A 21,295-nucleotide genomic window follows, 5' to 3' on the forward strand; every position below is an offset into this window, starting at 1 on the left:
TTTAAAAATCCACAACAAACCCACACCAAGCCTTCTTTCCCTACAGATCCTGTGTTTTCTGTTTTTGCTTTGTGAATACTGTGGGGAGCTGTGAGGTTAGTTAATTTCTATCCCATCTTAGATGGTTTTCTTTTGGGTCCCTCTTCCTAAAAACCCTCGCTGGAGAATGGCTCTTCAGCAGTATGCCTGTCTGTGCGGCTGGCAGGATAGTGCAGCACAGTAATGACGTCTGTGCTTGCTCCGCCAGGGTTGTGCGTATCACCCGGTAAGTGTGTCCATCACTGGAAGTCCATTGCCTTTTCTAGCCAGTCTGTTTGCTGAGCTGCCGGGTCAGGCTGTTTCTTTTTGAGCTTTATAAATTAGATGAAATTGGGTGAAATTTTTAAGAACAGCATAGTTCACGAATCAGCCTTTGTTTAAAAGTGTTGCGACTCATAATTTTTCAGAGAAGCGGCTGTGTGGTGCAATTTTGCTCAAACACTTAAAGGGCRATGCAGAGGCCTCCATTAGTGACTACAGTTGTTTTACAGCTGCATTCCTGTACAGCAGATGGGACTTCTCCTCGCAATTTAGAAGAGACGGGAAAAGAAGACACCGTCTGGTGGGTAGAACAATGGGCCAAGCCCTTACTGGAGATGGCTATTGCTTTTATAAATTGATTGAGGACTGATGTTATGAAGGATGAACTTTGCAGATTGTGATAACTGATACGGTGGGTAAATAATCTGTTTTTTCAGATTTCATAAGGAAAATTTCTGTTGCGTTTCACTTGTTTAAACTAGAAGCATCTGAGAAATGCCTGAGATATCAGTGAGACACGGGTTCTGCCTACCCATTAATCACCAACTAATTTCTTTGATTTGCAATTTCCAATAGATGCATCTGAACTAGCTCTTAAGTTAGCCAGCTGGCTAATAGCAGCAGCCTGTCAACAATTTGGATCCAAAAATGAGCTGACCCTTCGAGTGCTTGCTGCTCAGAAGGTAAATTCTGCAGTCTGAATCATGCTTTTTATTGTTTGCCATTTGTTTGCTAGTGTTCTCCAACCTGGTTACATCCAAGGCAAGACCTAAAATTAATTTGAAACTCTGCAAGTCCGTTTGTAATGCGGAAGCTTCTCTGTATTGCCCTTAACTTGTTCTGATAATTTGAAATGGTTCCAGAATTTTAGATTTAGGGATTTGTGAGGTTTTCCTTTTTAGTCTAAGCAAAAGATAACAAGTAATGGCTACTCTGAATAATACAAATACTTATATACTGCATACCTGTCTTGACTACTGTTCTCAGCTTTTACTTTCATTCACCAGTATAACACTTAAAGGCAGTTAATGCTATAGTGATATGTATATCTTCTACTTTGATTTAAATCTGAAGCATGTCTGCCTGACTGTCTTCTTGTTAGCTTATAAAGAAACAAGATCAGAGCTTAATTTTGCTAGCTACTCATTGAAAAAAAATAAAAAKGATCATGAGTTTTGTAAATGTTAGTCTGAAAGTTGCATTACAGTGGTAAAACRAAGAATTTTTGAATATGTGAATTTTGAACAAGGTTATTGTAGATCAGGTCATAGTATAGGTCTAACTTACCATTTAGTAATATTTTCAGTGATATATCATGCATTATTGCCTTTGCTATTAAAATATTAAAAGTGAGAATTGGACTAGTGGCACATTGTTGAGGTGAGTAAATATCTACTGATTTAGACTATTTTAGCCATTTAGTTCAGAGAGTTCTAGTTCTCAGAATTGAGTGTGGACCGTTGAAATTTGTTAGATAGCACTAGTGTTATTACCTCAAGAGAATCTAAAACTTAACTTTATTAGATACTGTATAAATGGAAAAATGTTTTCAATCTCTATCTTGCATTTATTTTTATATTTTGAAATGTGTAATTAAAGTATTAAAAAATAAAAGCACTCCATAAAAGAGATTTTTTAATGTAAGATAAATACACTTTCAGTTGTGGATATTTTATTTTAAACTTCTTTAAAACATCTCTGAATTTTATTTCAAATTCAAGGATATAAGCCCCATTGCAGGATCTGAGCACATTGGTGGAGGGGAAGGAGGGAGAGGTGCCTCTGCGCTGCCTTCATAGAAAACTTAAGAAACGTGTATGTCAATATGAGGAGGCAGCTACCTTCCCCTAGTTTGAGGAGACAGTGCTCTAACACTGGTTCTGTACTGGTTGTTGAGCAAACACTACAGTTGAGAAAGTGTCTGTCAAGTCCAGTTTTCACAATCTGTTTTTTGAAAACATGAACTCTTATTATCAAAGAGGGCAAAAAAAAATTGCTATGACAGTTTTATGATTATTGATACCAAAGTACACGGACTGTAAAAATGAGATTTTAGTGTTTACATGTTTTCTCCTGGGAAATTTCCCTCTTCGTTTATTTTTTTGGTTAGTTACGTTTCTTCATACTGAGATAATCTAGTACTGCTTTGGACACAAGAGTTAGGATTTGCCATACAAAGTATTTACGTTGCTGATCATGTTAATGAAGTTACTGTTCTCACATTGACAAGCCTGACTCATTTTTGACATGAGGGATCGTTACCAGCAATGGCTGAAGAGTCCTTTAGCCTTCCTATACGCCCAGGCCTTGGTGGCCTTAATGAGGCTGCCAGTTAAGTAGCTTTTATGATAAAGATACGGGTGCGCTAGGTAACAAATYGGAGACAATTCTTAAAGCAGAAGTCATTTGGTTCTTATCTAATGACTAGAGTCTTTTTTAAACTGTTGAGTAGAAGGTTTATACATTTACATTACACTCAGACTTCTGTTAATTTTGCTCTTTTATCAGATCTGTATTTATTTACAGCACAATTTTACAACTCTTCTATTTTTGTCCTTTCTTTCTTTCCTAACTAAATGCTAAACATTTAGGGTTTTTTTTTAATGTTCTACTCAGTAAAACCTGCATTAATGCAAATACTTAGAGTTAATTCTGCAACAGCGGTGAGTAAGTCATGGGCTACTTAAAATTGCTACTTCATACATACRTAATTTTCATAATCAAAGGAATGAGTGATTTACTCTGGAGACATCATAGGATTAATTTGACATGAACAGTTCATGTAGTTAATAACTAGTTTCTTTCTGGTATTTATCTCTGATACAGGGGCCATGATTAATTTGTTTTACCCAGCACCTACTGCAGTCTGGGTTTACATATGACTGGGGATCCTAAGGAGCAAACAGGAGCGAAAATATTATCCTTGCTTCTCTAAATTTGATATGTCTGGTAATGTAGGCCTTCTAAGTTTCATAAACATCTACTCACACTCTACCAACATGGAACAAGTTTATTTGTGGTATAATGAAGCAGCTATGAAATGGTGCAAGTAAAGAAATACCAAATGCTGCTATTACGTTGTTCTGATTTTTGTAAATAAATGGTGTCCCAAAGGTTTATTCGTATCATAAACTCTCTTCCGCTAATATCAGATGGGATAAGTCAAATGTTTGTGAAGCAATATTCTTTCTATTTTTTAGGCTACATCTGCCCCAGAAAATCAAGCGGTTTCTTCTCCACAGGAACACTATTTAACTATCACAGTTCCAACAGGGAGAGTCCTCTTAAGCAGTCCTCTTAAACAGTAAGTTAATGCATTCAGCTCCGTAGAATTGTTTGTCAAAATTGCTTCTATTTAAGTAAGCTCAGGAGTTCATTTAGAACTTTTAACATCAACAATACATGTCAATTAATTGTGATGGATATTTTCATGTTAAAATTCACTGTGTATTCAATGCTTAGGCTTCTCTTTCAGTTTCTATAGCTTGTAAGAATCTAAACAAACAGACAAATGAGCAAGGAGCAAAGGTTTGAGATGTGCTCCTCAGCACATTTTAAGCTTTTACTTGGTCAGTAGGGATCTGACCATGTGATTGTGAGGGATGTTGTGTTTGTAATCGATCTTGTGGCTCCTTTAACTCATCTTAGTGGTCAGATTGATTTAGCCAACAAATCTGTGGTCTGGATAATTGCACTTCAGCACACTGTTCCTCTGAATGTCAACACAGGAAAAATAGAGATATAAGAAACATATTGAGATGACTTAGCAGTTGTTCCAAATCATATGTTGCCTATTTAAATTATATACTGCATAATTTTTGTAAGCAATCACTCACTGAAGCAGTAAGTGTAGAAATAAAAGGATAGTATTTTTAGAGCTGGTGGCTGAAAAAAGGCTAAAAAGTGGGAATCTTTTAAGATCACTTTATTATTATTATTATTATTATTATTTTACACAGCTTGTTTTGCCTATTTGTTCTAAGAAATCAGACAGGCATAAATGTAAGCAGTAGTCTTTTTTTAAGTTGATGCTTCAGTTTCATACCTGAGGAAGACTATGCTTCTCTTCTTCCCCTTTTATCTCTGCAAATCTTCAATTTCTTTTTAAAGACAATCTTTAATTGAAGTAACATTTTAAAGGGTTGATTCAGACTACTTGATTTAGAGGTTCACAGCAAACGCAGTGATCCACATGTAATGTGAACATTAAATAAAATGTCTAATCATCTTCTTCCATTAAATTTGTGTATTAGTATGGTGGCCATCAATGTAACATTTTCCGTAGTTGCTCCTGCACTTCATTCCACTTTAAAGGGATATTCATGTTACTAATACTCATTTAAAAGTCTCCTGAACTGTTAAAATTCTGTTTCTGTAGTAGCTAGGCTACTCAGTATATGAGTCGTGTCCCAGTCTACGCTAGATGTCTAGTAATATGCTAGACTAGTCTAAGCTATGCTCTAAATTGTATTAAACTATGTTCCAGGTCAGCCTGAAGGCTGATCTCTATTTCTAGGACCTGAGATAAAGCGTAATACATTATAGAGAGATGTTATGAAATGGTGTGTGTTAACCAGGAGCAAATATCGTTCTGGTGTGCCCACTTGAGTTCTCTTGTCAGAGGAGGTTTTAGGAAGGTTTGTTAATAAAGAGAATGTTAGGATGTAGACCCTGGGCTAACTTCTGTAAAGGGTGCAGATTGAACATTTATTATGTTAATTGCAAAAGTGTTATTTGATCTGGCCAAATTCCGTTTATATCAGCTAGGAGACCCTTATGATCAGCTAGAGATCCTGTCCTTGGAGATACGATATGTTTGTTCTGTTGCTTAATCTCCAAAGCAGACAGAAGGATGACTGTATTTATGGTGTGGGCCTGAGAGAGCTGGAGGCTGGTTTATAGCATCATTTCTCAGATAATATGGGACGTTCAGTCATTCACTGTTCTGTTCTGTTCATTGCTCTTCCTGATAGAAAATTATCTATCAGGATTTACAAAGCTTACTTTGTTCAATCACAGTGTGGCAATGTTGAATTTATAACTCATTGAAAATATACTTTAGAGTCTTGATGGAAGAAAGCGTTAGATCTGGGTCATCATCCGGCACTGAATGCATTAGAAATGGGCATTTGCTGTGCTTTTGTGCTGGGTGAAAGATGGTAGACAAGTATTGCATAAGCTCATTTTGTTCTAATAAATCAGATTCCTTTTGATCATTTTCACCTGGGGTAATCTATAATTCTAGGGAATGTAGTAACTCAGTAGATCATAAAAAAGATAAAATCCTACTTTGATTTAGGAACTTTCTGGTCCAATGTAAAACTTTATTCCAAAAGAAGCTCAACAATTGGAGCGTATTCCATAGCGATTGGAAAGAGTAGTATACCCCTTTTGAAGTGGTCTTATTTCCTGGTCTCTGTGTCATCCTCTGCCTCTAAAAGAAAAACTTTTGCCTTTATGATTTTTATAGAGAGACCTTTATAGAGATCTACAAAGATCACAGAGGCAAACGTTATTCTTTTGCAAGCCAGCTCAGTCTTTTAGATCATAGGTCTCAAGAGCTTTATAAAAATATTCAAGCATCATTCCTTTCTCCTGCCTCCTGTATGTGTAGGAAAGCACAAATGGATGTGTAACTGTCTAAACATGCTGATTCCATTATTAATTCAAATCTTCTGATTTACAGGTATGCATGCCAGATGCAAAGTGCATAGAATTTGTGGTCAAACATCTCTGGCTATAACACTGGGATAATTTATACTACATTAACTGTTGCTTATGCTTGATGTTAGCTAATAGGAAGCCATGAACAATGTTCCTGGATTTTTGGGGAGAACGGTGCTCCCTATTCCTTTCTGTATTATAAAGGGATTGATGTTTTTCCCAAAGAGAGTAGAACAAGATGTGAATGGATGTGCTAAGAGCTATGAATTGAGATAACTTTGAGATGGAGTGGAAGACGGTATGTGTAGATCATGAAAGATTAATGGCTATACTGGTTGAAGAGGACTGCACATMGGGAATCAGAGTAATTGCAATGTGAGACATCAGAATGAAAGTGATTTGTAATTAGGCCCTGCTGCTATAGGGAGTGTTTAGGCAGGACGCTGATACTGGACTTGCACCGAAGCTTGGCTTTACCACTGTGATTTGATAACCCTGAACATGTGGTGTTCTAGTAAGCTAGTGGACTCTTACTGCTGGATCTGTGGGCTGTTGTTACAGTACATGTTTTTCATTGCAACGCTTTGAATCCAGGAACAGGAATCTTCCTTTTTCACTACGGTTCTATATATCACTTTTAAAGGCTTTGGGAACTGCAGTCTAGGATTTGCGGTAGTGATGCATTATTTTGGAAATGTTGTCCTTTGCTGCTGCAAACGTATTTTGTTTATAAGAGAGGTCACCAAGAAAGGTGGGAGATCCTTGATGCTTGTTGAGGGAGAAACAGAAATGATGAAGCCAAAGTCAGTACTGAGATTTCAAAAAGTAAAGATGTGATAGCTAGTGTGAGAAGAGCATCATCTTCAAGAAGTTATAATATACTTCACGGAATTATAAAATTCAGTGTTAGAGCACACCCTTTTGAGCTATCACAAAATGTGCCCCATTGTTTGGCTTGCATTGTCCTCACTGAGATGTTTCTTCTTTGGATGATAACCCTATATGTTTGGAGATGGACTGTTTTGTACAGAACTGCTCATTAGCCATTTCTCACATCCTGTAGCCCAGAAAACAGGTTAACTCATTCACAGACCCCCTCCCCCAGGCCCCTCATGAGGAACAGGATTCAGGATATGGGGAAACTGCAGCATTTGTATTGTTCCTAAAAGGACTGCAAGTCTCCTATAGTCTCTGTGCTGTGCCGTTATGCTGGAATTGTTAGAATAGTACATCCTAGCTGCATGGTGATGATATTGGAGGGGAAAAAAAAAAAAAAAAGAGAGAAAGCTAAAAGTGAAGTCTGACACTTCTAAATTAAAAATTGTAGTTATACTAAATCCCCAAGTACAATAGGTTAGCTATTTATCCATGGTCAGAAAATACCAAAGCCAACAACAAATCAGACTTAGATTTTGTTTGGGGGTTATTTCTGAGGTTTCCACCACATAACTGAAATGTTCAATTCCTTTTCCTCTTGACTGCACCAAGGTTTTCAAGTGAGTCAGGGTTTTTAGTTAAGAAAGGCTCCATCTGACATGCTAATAATACCTCCAGTCGGCTTTACTCCCTCAAGTTCTGTTCCAGGCAGTAGGATTTTTAATTAATTTCACTCTATATAGAGAGATGCATGAATTTTTCTGTCAGTGAATGTTTGTTGGCATAGCAGACAACAGCATAATGGAGGCAGATGAAGAAGAGAGGGAGGGAGATAGAATGGAAAAAGTACAGGGAAAAAAAAAAAAAAAAACAGATTCTCTCTTCCAGAACCCTTCTTTACTGAGTCCTGGGCTGGATATCAAAAAATTTTATTACGTTATTTCAGAAATGCTGGACTTTGGGGAGAAAATCAGGAAAATTTTAAGTGCATGCAATTCACAGCAAAATCAGTGCCCAATTGTTGATGGAGCAGGAGTAGAGGACTCATCAGCATTGCTAACTGCCGTATCAGCTCTGCAGAGTCTAAGCATCACTTCTGATGTCTCTCTCTAATAGAAAGTGAAGTTTCATAAAAGGAAAATTGCTCTTTAAAGTTCCATTTTCTGCTTCTAATATGAGAGAACTGTAGRTGATGAATGTCAGTATTGTTCATTTTTATTCACCTTTCCATTTGCTTCCAGTTCAAGTGCTTTTTTTTGTTCATCTATGTAATTCATATAGCTTTCTTAATTAGCCATGTGAAAGATATCTGACTTGCCTGATAGACCTACTCACATATTTTGTAACACCTGTCTTTCGTCAGGTACATGATCCATCTATCTTTAGTAAGATCATATAAATTTTATTTTAATATATTTTGCATACTGAATGCCTTTGATCAGTGTGAGACTCCTCTTTTCTCTATAGTATTGGGGGATTTACAAGTGTTGTACCAGAATGGAAATGCTTACATGGCAGTAATCTTAAGAAATAATTATTTCTAAATGTCAAAAATAACATTACTCACAATTTAGCAAACTAAGTCTGAGTTAGTGTTTGGACTGGAATCTGACTTGGGGCAAGGTGGTGTATGTTAGCATAGCCTTTGTGAGTAGCTTTGAATTTATGTTTTTCAGTTATAAACCAAAGGCAATTCTCCATTAAGGCCAGATAACAGCACAATCAAGTAAAAATAATCCACTTATTCAAGCTGGTCTAACTTAAACATCTGGAGGGTTTATTACCTTATATTTGCTTTGTGACAGCTGAAATCCGAGTCACTAATGATCCGCATTGYCCCAGGGTTCTAGTGTCAGGATCTCCATTTCTTCACAAAAGCCACGAAGCCCTGCCTCCCTGCTAACCTGCGGAAGAGGTTGGATGCTGAGGTGCTGAGCCGTCCTGCAATAGAAACGCTGCAATGAGATGTCTTTATATGATTAAATGAACTGACACTTGAAGCTGATGTTCTCGTACTTCTCTCGCCAGGTGAGGCCTGTTCTGTTACAGTTATTTATTTGAGATGACAGAGTCTGGTCTTAGGCTATATATAGCTGCTCATCATCTTCCARTGAGTGGAACTGGGGTTTGCACACATCTGATTTGAAACTCCTCAGCAAAGCTTCCTGGCCTTCAAACGTTCTTGGTAAAATGTAAACTTAGTGCTAGGATGTTGGGACTATTTCTGTGCTGCTAGATTACATATGCTAGTGATATACCAGTGATGACAGATGGCATAAAATTGCTTGTATCCCTCTTATTACATCCTTTTACACCCTCCAAAAAGGGTGTCTGCATGCAAACTGCCTGATGGAAATAGTGTCTTTATCCTTCTAACATTCAGACTGTGTCTGGAAATTGTTTAGAACAGTAGTTAGCTTGCACTAAAACCATGCCAGATCATTGGCACAGACAGCAGAGTTCTAGTGACAGGGAGTGTTTTCAAGCCCTATTTCTAGCACAACTGTAAATAAAATAAAATAATAATAAAAAAAAGCTCTTTGAGCTATTGGTGAATTGCTTCCTATTGCTGTTGGTCATGACAGTATTATTTTTGATAGTCATCATATGTTCAGAAACATGGGAGATTTCCAAACTCTTGTGGCTGCTCCTCCCTTTCTGCTATCTTTTGAGGGATAGGGTGACCAATAACCAGTCTTGGATTTGTTCTCAAGGCTTTTCTTGATTTCTAAAACACAAAATTACCGGGTTTTTTAATTATTACTTTTTAATTAAAACCTGACTCCTCCAAAGTTGAGATCAACTCTTCATCCTTTCAGTGTTTAGAGTGTTGTTTCTTTTTCACATTGACAGAATCAGTCCCTTCAGATGATTCTTAACAAATTTGTTTGTGTCGATAGCTGACAGCACCAGAGGAACAGCCATTTCCACAGTGTTTAGACAGGTGTTATAACAAAGAGATGAAACATAAGCAAGAGTCCCCCATTCATTTGTGTGGATGAATCAAAAAAATGATACAAAGAAGTTGGAGAATGGGCTATTGGGTGGAAACTGAGTGGAACTTCCTCTCTTCTGTTCAGATGGGGACCTACTGACAGATGCCTCCATTCCTGAAACTACCGATGAGCCAGCTGGAGATTAAGACATCACTCTGTCAAGTACTATTCCACTGTAGAGCCATCCTGAGGAGATGTGACACGTGGTAGCACAGTCCTTGCTCAGGTAACTGTGAGTCCATGGGTATTACCTGTAATCATCCACTGTAGTATGCACTTGTGGGCTATCACCCAAAGAGACAGCAAAGATGAAAATTGCTGTGATCTGAAATGACAAAAGATATGAGAGAGTGGTGTTCAAATCCATGTGTGATCTACACTTCTCAACTTTATTGATTACAGTGATTACAGCAGGACCTGTTTCCTTTTGAGGGCCTTCAACAAAAATCAGTTTTAASTAGAGACTGTGTTAGACCAATTTGAAAAGCAAAAAAGGGCTGTAGCCTGCAATTTTTCAGGTCAAGTACTGTGTCTTTACTGTTCTCCAGCCTGCCTAAATTCCAGTGTCTCTGGTAAGGACTCGAACCTGTTCCACCACAAGATCCCTGGCCCATGCTAGCTACTGCTGTGCCTATGATTCCTCAGGGATTTTTTTGAGTCCTGCCTCTGTCTACCTCTTTGATGAATCACTTCCTTGATCAATCTCTTTCTGTAAAGTTTCTGCCTTGGCTAGGGGAAGGCTGTGYGCTAAGAAGTGCTGACGGGACTCTGGAGATGGATGATGTGAATGACAGTTTCTAGCACAGCAGATTATTTTTCAATTTTGTTAGTCAGACTGATGTTTCAGCTGTGGAAATAAAATAGATAAAGGGATAAGATTATTCTCCCTATAGGCATGAAGTGATTTGTCATAGTGGCAATCCTGTGTAAACAGTGTTCAGAAGTGACTGATGTAAGTAGTCCAGAGTTTTATTATCTCCTTCCATGCTGATCTCATCAACACAGTACTAGAACATAGTTAATGTAATTCAGGCAATAGAAACATCTTCAGAAAAACAATGCCATCACAAGAGGGGAAAAAAGGGCAAACCAAGAGCCTGTGACACAGAGCGAGAAGCTCTCAGGTAAGCGTTTTTGTAAGTGGAGGGCTTAAAATAGGGCGTTTGTTATTTTACAACTTCAGTAACTATAACTGGCATTGGCTCAGATTGACAGGATCCTCATGTCTGCTGTAGTCTCTGCTTTTAGACAGCATGTTCTGTTCAAACAGAGACACTGTTGTAGCAGGAAGTGGCTTTTGAGGTTGTCAGAGTATCCCCCAACTCCTAGTACTTTAGGGGGGTTATAGATATTCTATTATAATTTATAGATATTCTATTATTATGTTTTGTAGTTAATACAGATTGAACAAACTCTGGAGTATTGTAGTCACTGTTACTATGTTTCTTGTATCTGAAACATTGTCTGGGTAGTGCACTGTGGTCTGACCTTAAGTGTCAAAACCGTCAACAACAAAGCGTAGAAAAATTTATTTTTCTTTCTGTATTAAAGTGTACAACCTGTATTAAAGTAAACCTGACCTACTCAGATACCAGAAAAATAAAAAACCAGGCCATATTGGAGACTGAACATTACTTATTTTTTTCTGTAAATATGAAATGGTAAAACACTGTAACCCTCCTGTATAATGCCTCATGCTCCACATCACTATGTTTATGTACCTCCAGGCCAATAGTTAAGTGTGTAAGTTTTTATAATGTCTAAATTCTCACTAAGGCTAATAGTGCTCATCTTGAGGTATTACTATATGCTTACCAAGAAAAAAAGCATTCAAAATGCCTTGGCATTTTCATCTCTGAGCTTTTGTATTTGTAATTTCACTCACAATGTGAAACATATCAATGCTAAAACTACGGACATTATTGAAACCACGTGAACAGTGCTATATCACATAAATCACGTATATCACATATATTAATAGAAGTACCCTTGTGCTATGTGTTATACATATGTATATACAAATAATTGTTAAAAATAAATTGCCCCTAATCTGAAGACCTAAGCACTATGTATCTCCTAATCTATGTCCCTGAACAGGTACGTTATTGCACCAAAGCCGCCTTTCTAGCTTGATGAAACTGTTTAATAAGTCTGCTTTTATATTTCTCTCCACATAAAAGGTTTGTTCTTTGCTCTTAGAGGATACATCGTGATGGGCTAAATTTATCATTCATATGTAATCTCCATATCAGGATTTTTTTGTGTATCTTTCATTCTTCCAAAGGTACAGTTTACAGTCATTATACAGCTATTCAGTATGATATTGTTGTAATAAGATATCAAAGAATAAAATGTACTGTGAGCTTTACAACCGAAAGTGGAATATATCCATCCCTTATATTTGAGCCAGATATGTCCTTGCATACTTTCAGTGAAATTCTCCTAGCTTGTTGACTGGATTTTCTTAAGTAAGATGTCAGTCAATGGCTACTATCATGGAGGCAATACTGACTGAGTCAAAAGCCCAGACTATCTTCTGAGTTTTACATATGAAGGTGACTTTTTATACTAAAGCTGTTTGCAAGCCATTAGTTTGATTCTACTTATTACCTTATACTTTCTACATCACAGAATAATATTTAGGTACAGAGGTAAGAAAAAATGAATTTTTATGGCATAACAATGGGTTTTAAGTGCTGAAAAAGATCAGTGCAACACCCACAATGAAATGTATGTTGGCTCCTGCTTGTCCTAACAGAGGCAAAGSGTTAAAACCAGTGGCCGAAACACTGAAGGAGTCAACGAAGGGATCTGCAACTTACGTGAGCTCTTAGCAAGAATGGCTACTCTATAACTCACACTGTTTAGCGACTACTATGCATTGAAATATTTGTGTGAATGCTAATCAGCCTTCAATTTAATGAAGTTTAAAATGTATCACTGGGTCTGCAAACTGAAGACAACACCTACAAAGCTCATAGTAAGAACATGTTGTAAGTCACTAGAAAAACAGCTTAGTTCCTTGCTTTTGGAACCTCATAATGGCATCATATAGAGAGCAAAATATGGAGACCTTTATTAGTCCCTGTAGTCCAATCACACGTGCATGCCAGCTTTGGGGAGGATGTCTAAGCTGGATTGTCTATTCAATTCTTGAAGTCTATTCTACAGATTTCGTTATTGCATCCAGTGTATTTGCAATTACTCTCATTGAATATTAAGATTTCTATGTCCATATGGATACATATAGGAAGAAATAGTCGTAATTTAATGCAAGTAAAACTCCAGTAGTAATAATGATAGTTGTCATCTTCACTTACACAATACTTCTTATCCAACATAAAGTGCTTTTTGTAGGTGTATAAGCGTCCCTACTTAATTTTAGGGCTTCTCACTTTTCTGTTTGATCAGCTTTGAAGAACTGTGAAGCTGCTTCGTAGTGGTAGACACTTAGAATTTTTGCTAAGGAACTTATCAGACATGAAAATCAGGTCTTGGATATCTAAAACTGATCAGAGAACTCTTCTGATGACTTCAGCAGTATTGTGTTTAAACCAGAAACCTTGAAAAGGCTTCCCAACTGCCCTGGGAATAGAACTGAAATCTCCTAAATGCAAGTACCGTAACTGAGTCAGTTGGCCATGTTGAATTTATTACTTTCTCTGCAACTGATCAGATTCAAAGGAATTAGGAAGGAGATGTACCTTACTGAAAGATTTTTTTTTTTTATACACGTCTATGCAAGTTTTGCCCATGTGAAGATTGTAGGAATTAGCACAGCATATCCATGGTGAAATAGCTAGTCTAATTTTGTAATTACTCTATTTCACCTAGGAAGCTTATTGAAGTAGAGAATTACCATTGTCACAAGCTCACTATTGTATATAGTCCTAATGTCTCTATTCAAGTCTCAGAAGTTTTGAAATTTGCTTTATGGTACAGGAAAGTTTGGAGATGTTTCAGGTCAAATTGATATGTCCTCTTAAAGTTGGTCTAGATGGTGTAAATATGACCTGACTTTGTTTCAGGTAGTCTTGAGGAGCAAACAAAACCTGTTGCTCAGTTTTTGTTGGCTTATTGCTTAGCTTCATTTCCAGATGAGGATGAGCAGCTCTTGCAGGCAGCTTCACTGTTAGACTCATCAGGGCTTTCTGGCTCAAATCCATGCTCGTGTAGTCACTCAAGAGTGGTACTGTAATGGAAATGACCCCTTCATTTTCACTTGTAACAGCTTTTTCAGGGATTTGTGTGTGCCTTAGGCTTATGTCTATGTTATTCCTAAGTGTTTCTGACTGGCGTGTGTCACACTTGCTGTCATCTTCTACATCATGTTTAAAGAGCTCTAGGTTCAAGGGAGCCTTTGACTCATGCTCTATGACATACAGGCTGGTGGTATCATTGTCTGTCAGGGCCTCAAGCAGTGATCCTGAGATGGGTTTCCAATTAGTCTGCAAGATGAGACAAGGAGAAAGAAAATTTCAGTATCGTAATTTTTATATCAAATCATATTAAAGTGCAGCTGGTAATTTATGAAATAAATGACAGAAGAATAAAGCTGGGAGACAGGCAGCCTGGTCTTGCCAATATGATATATGTGACTAATGTATTTTATCTATCTCCATTGGTTTTAGGAATAGGAATGGAAATACTTATTTATCAAAAGGACTTTTCTCCTTTGGTATTTAAGTAAAGTTTTCTTGCTTTCCTGTGTGCTACGAAGAAAATGTAGTACTGGTAAAATGTAGGTTTCAGGATGTGCTGTTTTGAGACCCACAGCTTTCAAAAAGCTTAACTCATACATTAATTGGAAAGTGAAGTAGTTTGAATTGAGTGACAGCCAAACTAGCTTTTGATATCAGTCTCTACCTGCAGTTTGTTATTTACCTTAGTGCCATGTTGTGATTTGAGTTTATATTGGGTTACAAGTTTTTGCAAATTCTGGATGATTAGATGGAGAACAGTTTGTAATGCTAAGTATCCTTCTTTTCTGCTTAGGTTGTTTTGCTGGGTCTTCCCACCTTACCCATAATATATTTTAAATTAAGGCCAGGATGGTATGTTCTCTGATGTATTTATTGGCTGCTGCTTTTTTTTTCCTCCTCAGTTGCTCTAAATTTCTTGAAACTGTTAGGGTCCTTATGTGAGAAATGAATAAGGATAAATTGTTTTATTTCCTTTCTTCACACAATTTCTGTTCTGAACTGGAGAATGAATACACTGTTGTTCTCTGAAATCAGCAACCCTATGTAAAATATCAATACTTTCCTAACTGGCACTTGTAATGGGATGAGCAGACACCTATTCATGGTCAGCCATGGTTACCTTGCTTTGAATGAAGACTTGTATGGTATGTGCCTCCATTATCATATTAATTGTGAATAACAGCCCAGACTCTACACTAAACCTATCTAAAATAAGCTCCCTGTGAACCTCTATCTGAAAGAGGCGCTAATGTGTGAAGAAGAAGCATCAGTTGTAGATTTTTCCACTTCCCAGAACCAACCCTAGCTGAAGAAGTAGAACAAGGGCTCTGTGTGCCTGCAATAGCATGATTACACCACCAAAGCACACTCTATGCTCACTTTTGCATGTACACATGCAGGCATACTGGTATCTTCTTGAATCTTGCTGTCTTGGAACAATTTTCCTTGATTTCTATAATTCCAGCGCTTCATGGAATAAACTGTTCCCTCTTGGAGTGAGGTTCTACTCATAGCTACTCCCTACAAGAAATCTGGCAGCCTTCTGTGAAGAATCTTGCCTAAACATGAAGGACAGGATACTGAAGGCTGGCTAGCTGTGTTAGTCACTATAGTTCATTTTCCTGATCTGTGTGATGTCTGAATTGAGAATGATCTCAGTTCTCCCTGCTGCTCTGTACAATAGGATTTGTATTGTGGCCTTACATTGCAGTATYGGGTGTTCTATCTGCATTTAAGGTATAAATTCTCTTTCTACCAATCTGGAATATATACTTGTTGCCATAAAAATTTTCCATTGTTTAACTAATCTGGGAGGGATCATTCCTGAAACAATCTGCAAATAAATAAATAAATAAATAAATATTTACACACACACACACACACACACACACACAATATAGTAAAAATTCATGATTTCTTCCCATTTAACATTTTATAGTTCTTGTTGGGTATGCTTTTCTCCACATTTCATGAACTGTTGTTAATGTCAGCTTACTTCAGGAAAGTCTCTGGTAACAGCTTTATTGTATTATCTGCTCAGAGCTCTTTCTGCTTTCCCAAAAGCTGTTATCTGTATCTGCTATTTCTATTTCTGCCACATTATCAACACAATAATATTTCTCTAGTAGACTGGGCTAATATAGGTTTCATTTCCTTTTATAATCGCTCTGCCTCTGTGGAACAGTTAAATGGATTTCTAAATAAATATATTTTCTTCTAAAGTATTTATGGCATTCTAGTCCATAAAACCTCTTTGTGCTTTCTATCAGAAGCAGCCTCAAGGTATTTCATTTGCACTTCCTCACAATGGCAAATTATTCTTTGAACCTTTGCCCATCTGAATCCAAATGTGGGCATGTCTAATATGATATTAGGGTATTTAAACTGGTTGTTCTTACCTCTTTCTTGCTGACCTCCTCCTCTCCCTCTGTCCAATCTCCTCATCCCCCTAACCCTATTATCACACTAAAAATCCTTCAGATTGTGCRCTTTGTTTAAGGAAACAACCCTCTAACTGCTAAATATACTAGTTTGTTTGTTAGGTTGGTGTTTTTTTGTCTTTGAGGAAGTCTCATTTTGAACAAATTTTGAATCTTTAGATCTCCCACTTTCTAAATGCATTCAGACAAATCAAGAATATTAAAGGGAGTTGTTTTTACTGGAGTGGCCAATGAAAGACAGCTGAATCTGAGAATTGTGAATTGAAAGTTGCCTAGTGCTCATAAACAGATCAAGTTCTTTAAAAGAATAAAATAGTGAAACTACAACCTTCTAATAGTATCACTTCTGAAAWGCTGAACTTGCACATCTGCTCACCTGATCCTCCTTTGTTCTTTGATATTTTCTAGCTTTTGCAGAATGACTGCCTGATCCTGTATCTGAGCTCACAAGCTCTTTGTCTAGAGTAGCCACATTTAGGTTTAAGGGGCAGAGCAGGGGAAAGGGAATGCCTGCCTGTCATCTTAAACTTCCTTGCAACTGATTTCATTCTGGTGTTTTCTATCGTAGATCTTGGACAGTGTCTTGTCGTAAAGACCTGCCAGCTTCTGGCCTGATCTTTGATCTTTTCCTATGGGAATTTCTGGCTTTGAACTCCCCAGTCCCTGATACCAGCTTAGCTTGACGGTAGTATATGCTTCCTGCCATCATCCTAATGCCTGGGAACGAGGAAGTGACAAATTTGCATCTCTCCAGCAATCTTTTTCCAGCAGAAAGTTCCAGGCACTACTTCAGACCTGAAATACAGGTATTCTTATCACAAGCTGTGGGTAGAACAGGGCTTGATCGTGCTACTGAACTTTGGTGTTTCTTGACTAGTAGATGCCTTTTCAGACAGCTACTAGCTGAAAAACTAGAGCCCTTGGATTGTTCTTGACTCACACAGAAATCTTGAGGGTGAGGATTGGATTTTGCAAAAACACTATATATGTTGTCTCCTTTTTACCACTTTTGTGGCATTAGGCTGTGATGTTTTACTCACAAGTTACTTTTGAGTAGTATTTCTGCCTCTGAACAAGTTACTTTTGAGTAACTTGTGCTGTAGAATTCTCAGAAGAGAATAATAACTAATGTTACTGATTAATCAGTAGGAAAAAGCTTCCTTGTATCTTTTTTCAAATCATTGGAACAGTACTTGCCATATCTTGGATTGCAGTGCTGTTTCTTGGATTTTGTACACTAGGCCAGCACCATTCTTTCAACCTGTAAAGAAATATTCCACGTTTATTGTCAGGTTAAATGCCTTGACATTTCCTATGCATTTATATTAACTGCCGTTCATATACAAATCTTACTGGTATTTTCACAAACATCAAATTGAGATGTTATGCCCTTCAACATCACTATTAAAAACTGAAGACCAAACTTGTTAATCTGTGTTGCAATGCTGAGTTAGTGAAGTTTGGCACCTGCGACAGGAGATGGTAATGTAGCTTTGCACAGCTCTGTCCTTGTGTATTCTTAGATCGCTGTTGTTTCCACAAAACCTCTGTTTTCTCACGTGGGGACTCTCAGACACGTAGGAAGAAGTCTGTTTTAATAAGCATTTGCTAGTGGGCTTCAACTTAGCAGTTTACTTTTCCTTAGAGAACAAACTTTTAGCTTTTAGCTTTTTAGCTTCTCTGACATAAAGCTGCTGATGCAGAAGAGCRCTCTCCCTGGGACCTATCGACCAGAAAAGGGAGTTGTGATGTAGCTCCGAGGCTTTCTCCACAGTCTGAATTTGGCTCTTACTGGGATCTGTTACAGTATTTTACTATTTCTTCTGATGCTGATCTACACATACCTTTACTGAGAGCTCATACAAGCGGCTTYTGAACTAGCCATAGGTCAAGCGCGTTCGTTCTAACTCGCTGCGGCATCCGCGCCTGCCGTGCTGGTTTCGGAGCCTGGTAGTATTTCTGCCTCTGCACTCAACCCTCCCAGCACTTGAATGAACGTGAGACTGGGCGTTTTGCGAGGTAGAAGGGAGTTCCCGGCTTGGGCGGTTCGGATTGGTTTCGGCTGACTGCCTGTCAGCAGCCATCTCGTCAAAGTCGTTTCTTTCAAGCTCCTTTCTTGAGTTGGGGAGCTCGGAGAGAAGAAAACCCCACGTGGGCTGCCAAACTCTCCCGCTCCTCTGGGGACAGCGCTGCCCCGCCGTGGGCGCAGGTCTGGCCGAGGCCCCCGGCGCCGGGTGGCGAAGGCCGTCGGCGCCGCGCGGCTGCAGCGAGGCCCGAGGCGGACGCTCATCCCGCAGGCGCGCTGGCCCGCGGCCGGCCGCTGGGGCTGGGGCTGCACCCGGGGGGCTGCTCCGAACGCCCTCGCCGGGCGGGGGCAGGGGCGGCCCCCCAAGGGGTGCGTGGGGCTCCGGAGCGGGGAGCCAGCCTGCAGCAGGGAGGGTGGYGGGAGCCTCCGGGGCGGATCCTCCTCGAGGACAGGCTGCCGCCGGCCGGTGGGTGCCCGCAGCCCCCCTGGGCCTGGGCTGCCAGTGCCGGCGTCGCCTCCCCATAGCAGCAGGGGCTGTTGTTTCCCCACAGAGGGGAAGCGGTGGGAGGGTACGGGAATTTCAAGAGAGGTCTCTCTGGGGCTGACTCTGATCCCGTTGACATCAGTCAGCAATGACCACTAATCCCCATCTTCTGCGGGGGCGGAGGAAGAGGAGCTGGTGGTGGCCCCCTCCGAGGCGGCCGCTGGCAGCCCCGGGGGACCTTTGCGTGATGACTCACTTCACAGAAGAACCAGCTGAGCGCGGCCRGCAGGTTATCTGGTACATCAGCCGGCCTCGGCGCCGACCTCAGCCCCGTCTGGTCTTCGAGTCAAATCCAGACTTCGTTAAATGTGAAACACTCTGTCTCTGTTTAGGTTGTGGCTTGAGGCGAGCCTGAGGCGGTAGTTGTCTGATCCCTGCCGGTCCCAGGAGGATGGGTGTTTGCCTGGCCTGGTGAGTCCCCTTTTAGCAGTCTAACCCGAGCAGCGCCGAGGAGGGCCCCCCGGGAGCCTTTCTCCCCCTGACAGGTGTTCGACACGTTTTGTAACGCTGCGCTGGGCTTTTGAGTGCTGGGTTTTTTCTAGTTATCTGATAGTTTTTTCCTAGTGAGCTCGGCTAAGCAGGATCTTATCTTTAACAAAATAAAATCCTTTCTGAGGCAAAATCTTTGTGTAGGCTTCAGAGGAAAAAAAAAATTTGTGAAGTTTTTTAGCAAGGCCAGATCAGACATAGAACAACTTACAGCAAAAATCTGAAAAAAGAAAGTGAACAGCAGGTGAACCTGGGTGAAGCGATGTCTTCTGTTTCTCCATGGCGAAAGCAGGAGTTCAGCCTGATGCACAAACTAAAATAAGCTATGTTATGCATTACGGCTTTCGAGGCAGTGTGTATGGTCTGTTTGCTCCACCCTTTAGCAGCTGCCMTTCTAATATCTGAGGCAGGTGCTTTTTAAAAGGAGAAACAGGAAGGTCGTATTCTAGTATATCATGCTAACAATATGACCGGCTGTACACAACTGGGCTGTTCTGTATCTGAAAATGAATACATCATCTGTTACTTTGCAGACCATTTTTCTTTTAGTGCCGGTATGTGCTCCCAATATCTCTGGGATTAATTCGGGGGAGGGGTACTTTATCACTAGAAGGAATATTTTCTCCTAAAATAAGACCTCTTTCTCTCATCCCTGTCTTGTAGGCATCCTTGTTATTCTCTCTTCTTCCTACCCATGCATCCATCACTCCTTCTCATCTCTATAAAGATGCTCCCTACATACCTATTATGTGCTTATGCACATAGTTTGTACTGTAGCATCTAAATGTGCTTGCAGTGAACTGCTTAAATGGCCATGTCAGTCTGTGTACGCTGCTAGAATCCGTTGCTGTATTTCAGTAGAAGAGACATGATCATCCTTGGGAATGAAAGATCAATATAATCAGATGTATGCTTATTCTGTATATAACCTACTTTTGATTCAGAGAAATGGTCCGTGTTTATCTCAATGGTGTTTGAGACAGGAGGTACTCAGATAACTGTATCAAAAGTAAAAGATTACGGATTTTGTCGAAGCATTTTAATCAGCTTGTTACCAGTTTCTAAACATGCTCACTGTATAAATGAGTAGGGCAGCTTTTTGTTTTGTGCTTTTGAATTGAATTGCTTTTAAGGAGAAAAAAAGACCCACTGCTATGAAACTCAGGATTAAGTAAAATGGAAGTGCAGCTAAATAAGTTTACTCAATATTCTCTTCTTACCTTTTAAGCATCAGAGAACAAGCGAGAGGTGCAAAAACCAGAATGAGCATCATACTGAAGCAAAGGCCAGTAACAAAACCTTCAAATTCTCCTTTATCTGATGGGAAACAAACAGGGAGATGGAATCAGACTTATGAGACCAAGTATGAAGGGACACTAATGCCTTCATTAGAGAAGCATTTCAAACAGAATTCAAAGTCCTACTTCATACATGTTCTGGGATTCCAGTAAGTGAAGTCTAGTTCAAACAAGGTTTGAGATTTTAGGGGACTGTGAGGTTTTTAGGTTTGTTTTATTTAATTATTTTTAAGATGTCTGGGTACCTGCTTATTCTTAAATTTACCACCCAAAGAAAACCACTACTTAATAGAAGGCAGAAATATACCTCCTCCCATGCAAGCTCCATCTTCTTTAATGGGTCAGGGCCCTGCTTGTAGGTCTGACTTTATAAGAAACTATTCAGTAAGAAGTGGTTTTTAACCTGTTTCAGATTTTAGTTGTGGCTCACTTTTCTTTTCTTTTTTCTTTTCTTTCTTT

General features: G+C 39.2%; 1 protein-coding gene across 1 annotated transcript in view; it reads right to left on the reverse strand.

Moving 5' to 3' along the window:
- Positions 1–13,795: 13,795 nt before the first annotated feature.
- The window catches only part of LOC146585750 (interleukin-6 receptor subunit beta-like), a 30,544-nt gene continuing 23,044 nt past the window's right edge, over positions 13,796–21,295 (reverse strand). The window contains exons 13-15 of the mRNA XM_085322395.1: positions 20,759–20,855; positions 17,677–17,740; positions 13,796–14,284 (exon numbers count right to left, since the gene is read on the reverse strand). Of these exons, the coding sequence (XP_085178521.1) occupies positions 13,796–14,284; positions 17,677–17,740; positions 20,759–20,855 (650 nt within the window). The remainder of the gene's footprint in view (positions 14,285–17,676; positions 17,741–20,758; positions 20,856–21,295) is intronic.

The sequence above is a fragment of the Rhea americana genome, unplaced genomic scaffold, assembly GCF_003343005.1.
Source record: "Rhea americana isolate MKP2758 unplaced genomic scaffold, rheAme1 scaffold_77, whole genome shotgun sequence".
NCBI lineage: Eukaryota > Metazoa > Chordata > Aves > Rheiformes > Rheidae > Rhea > Rhea americana.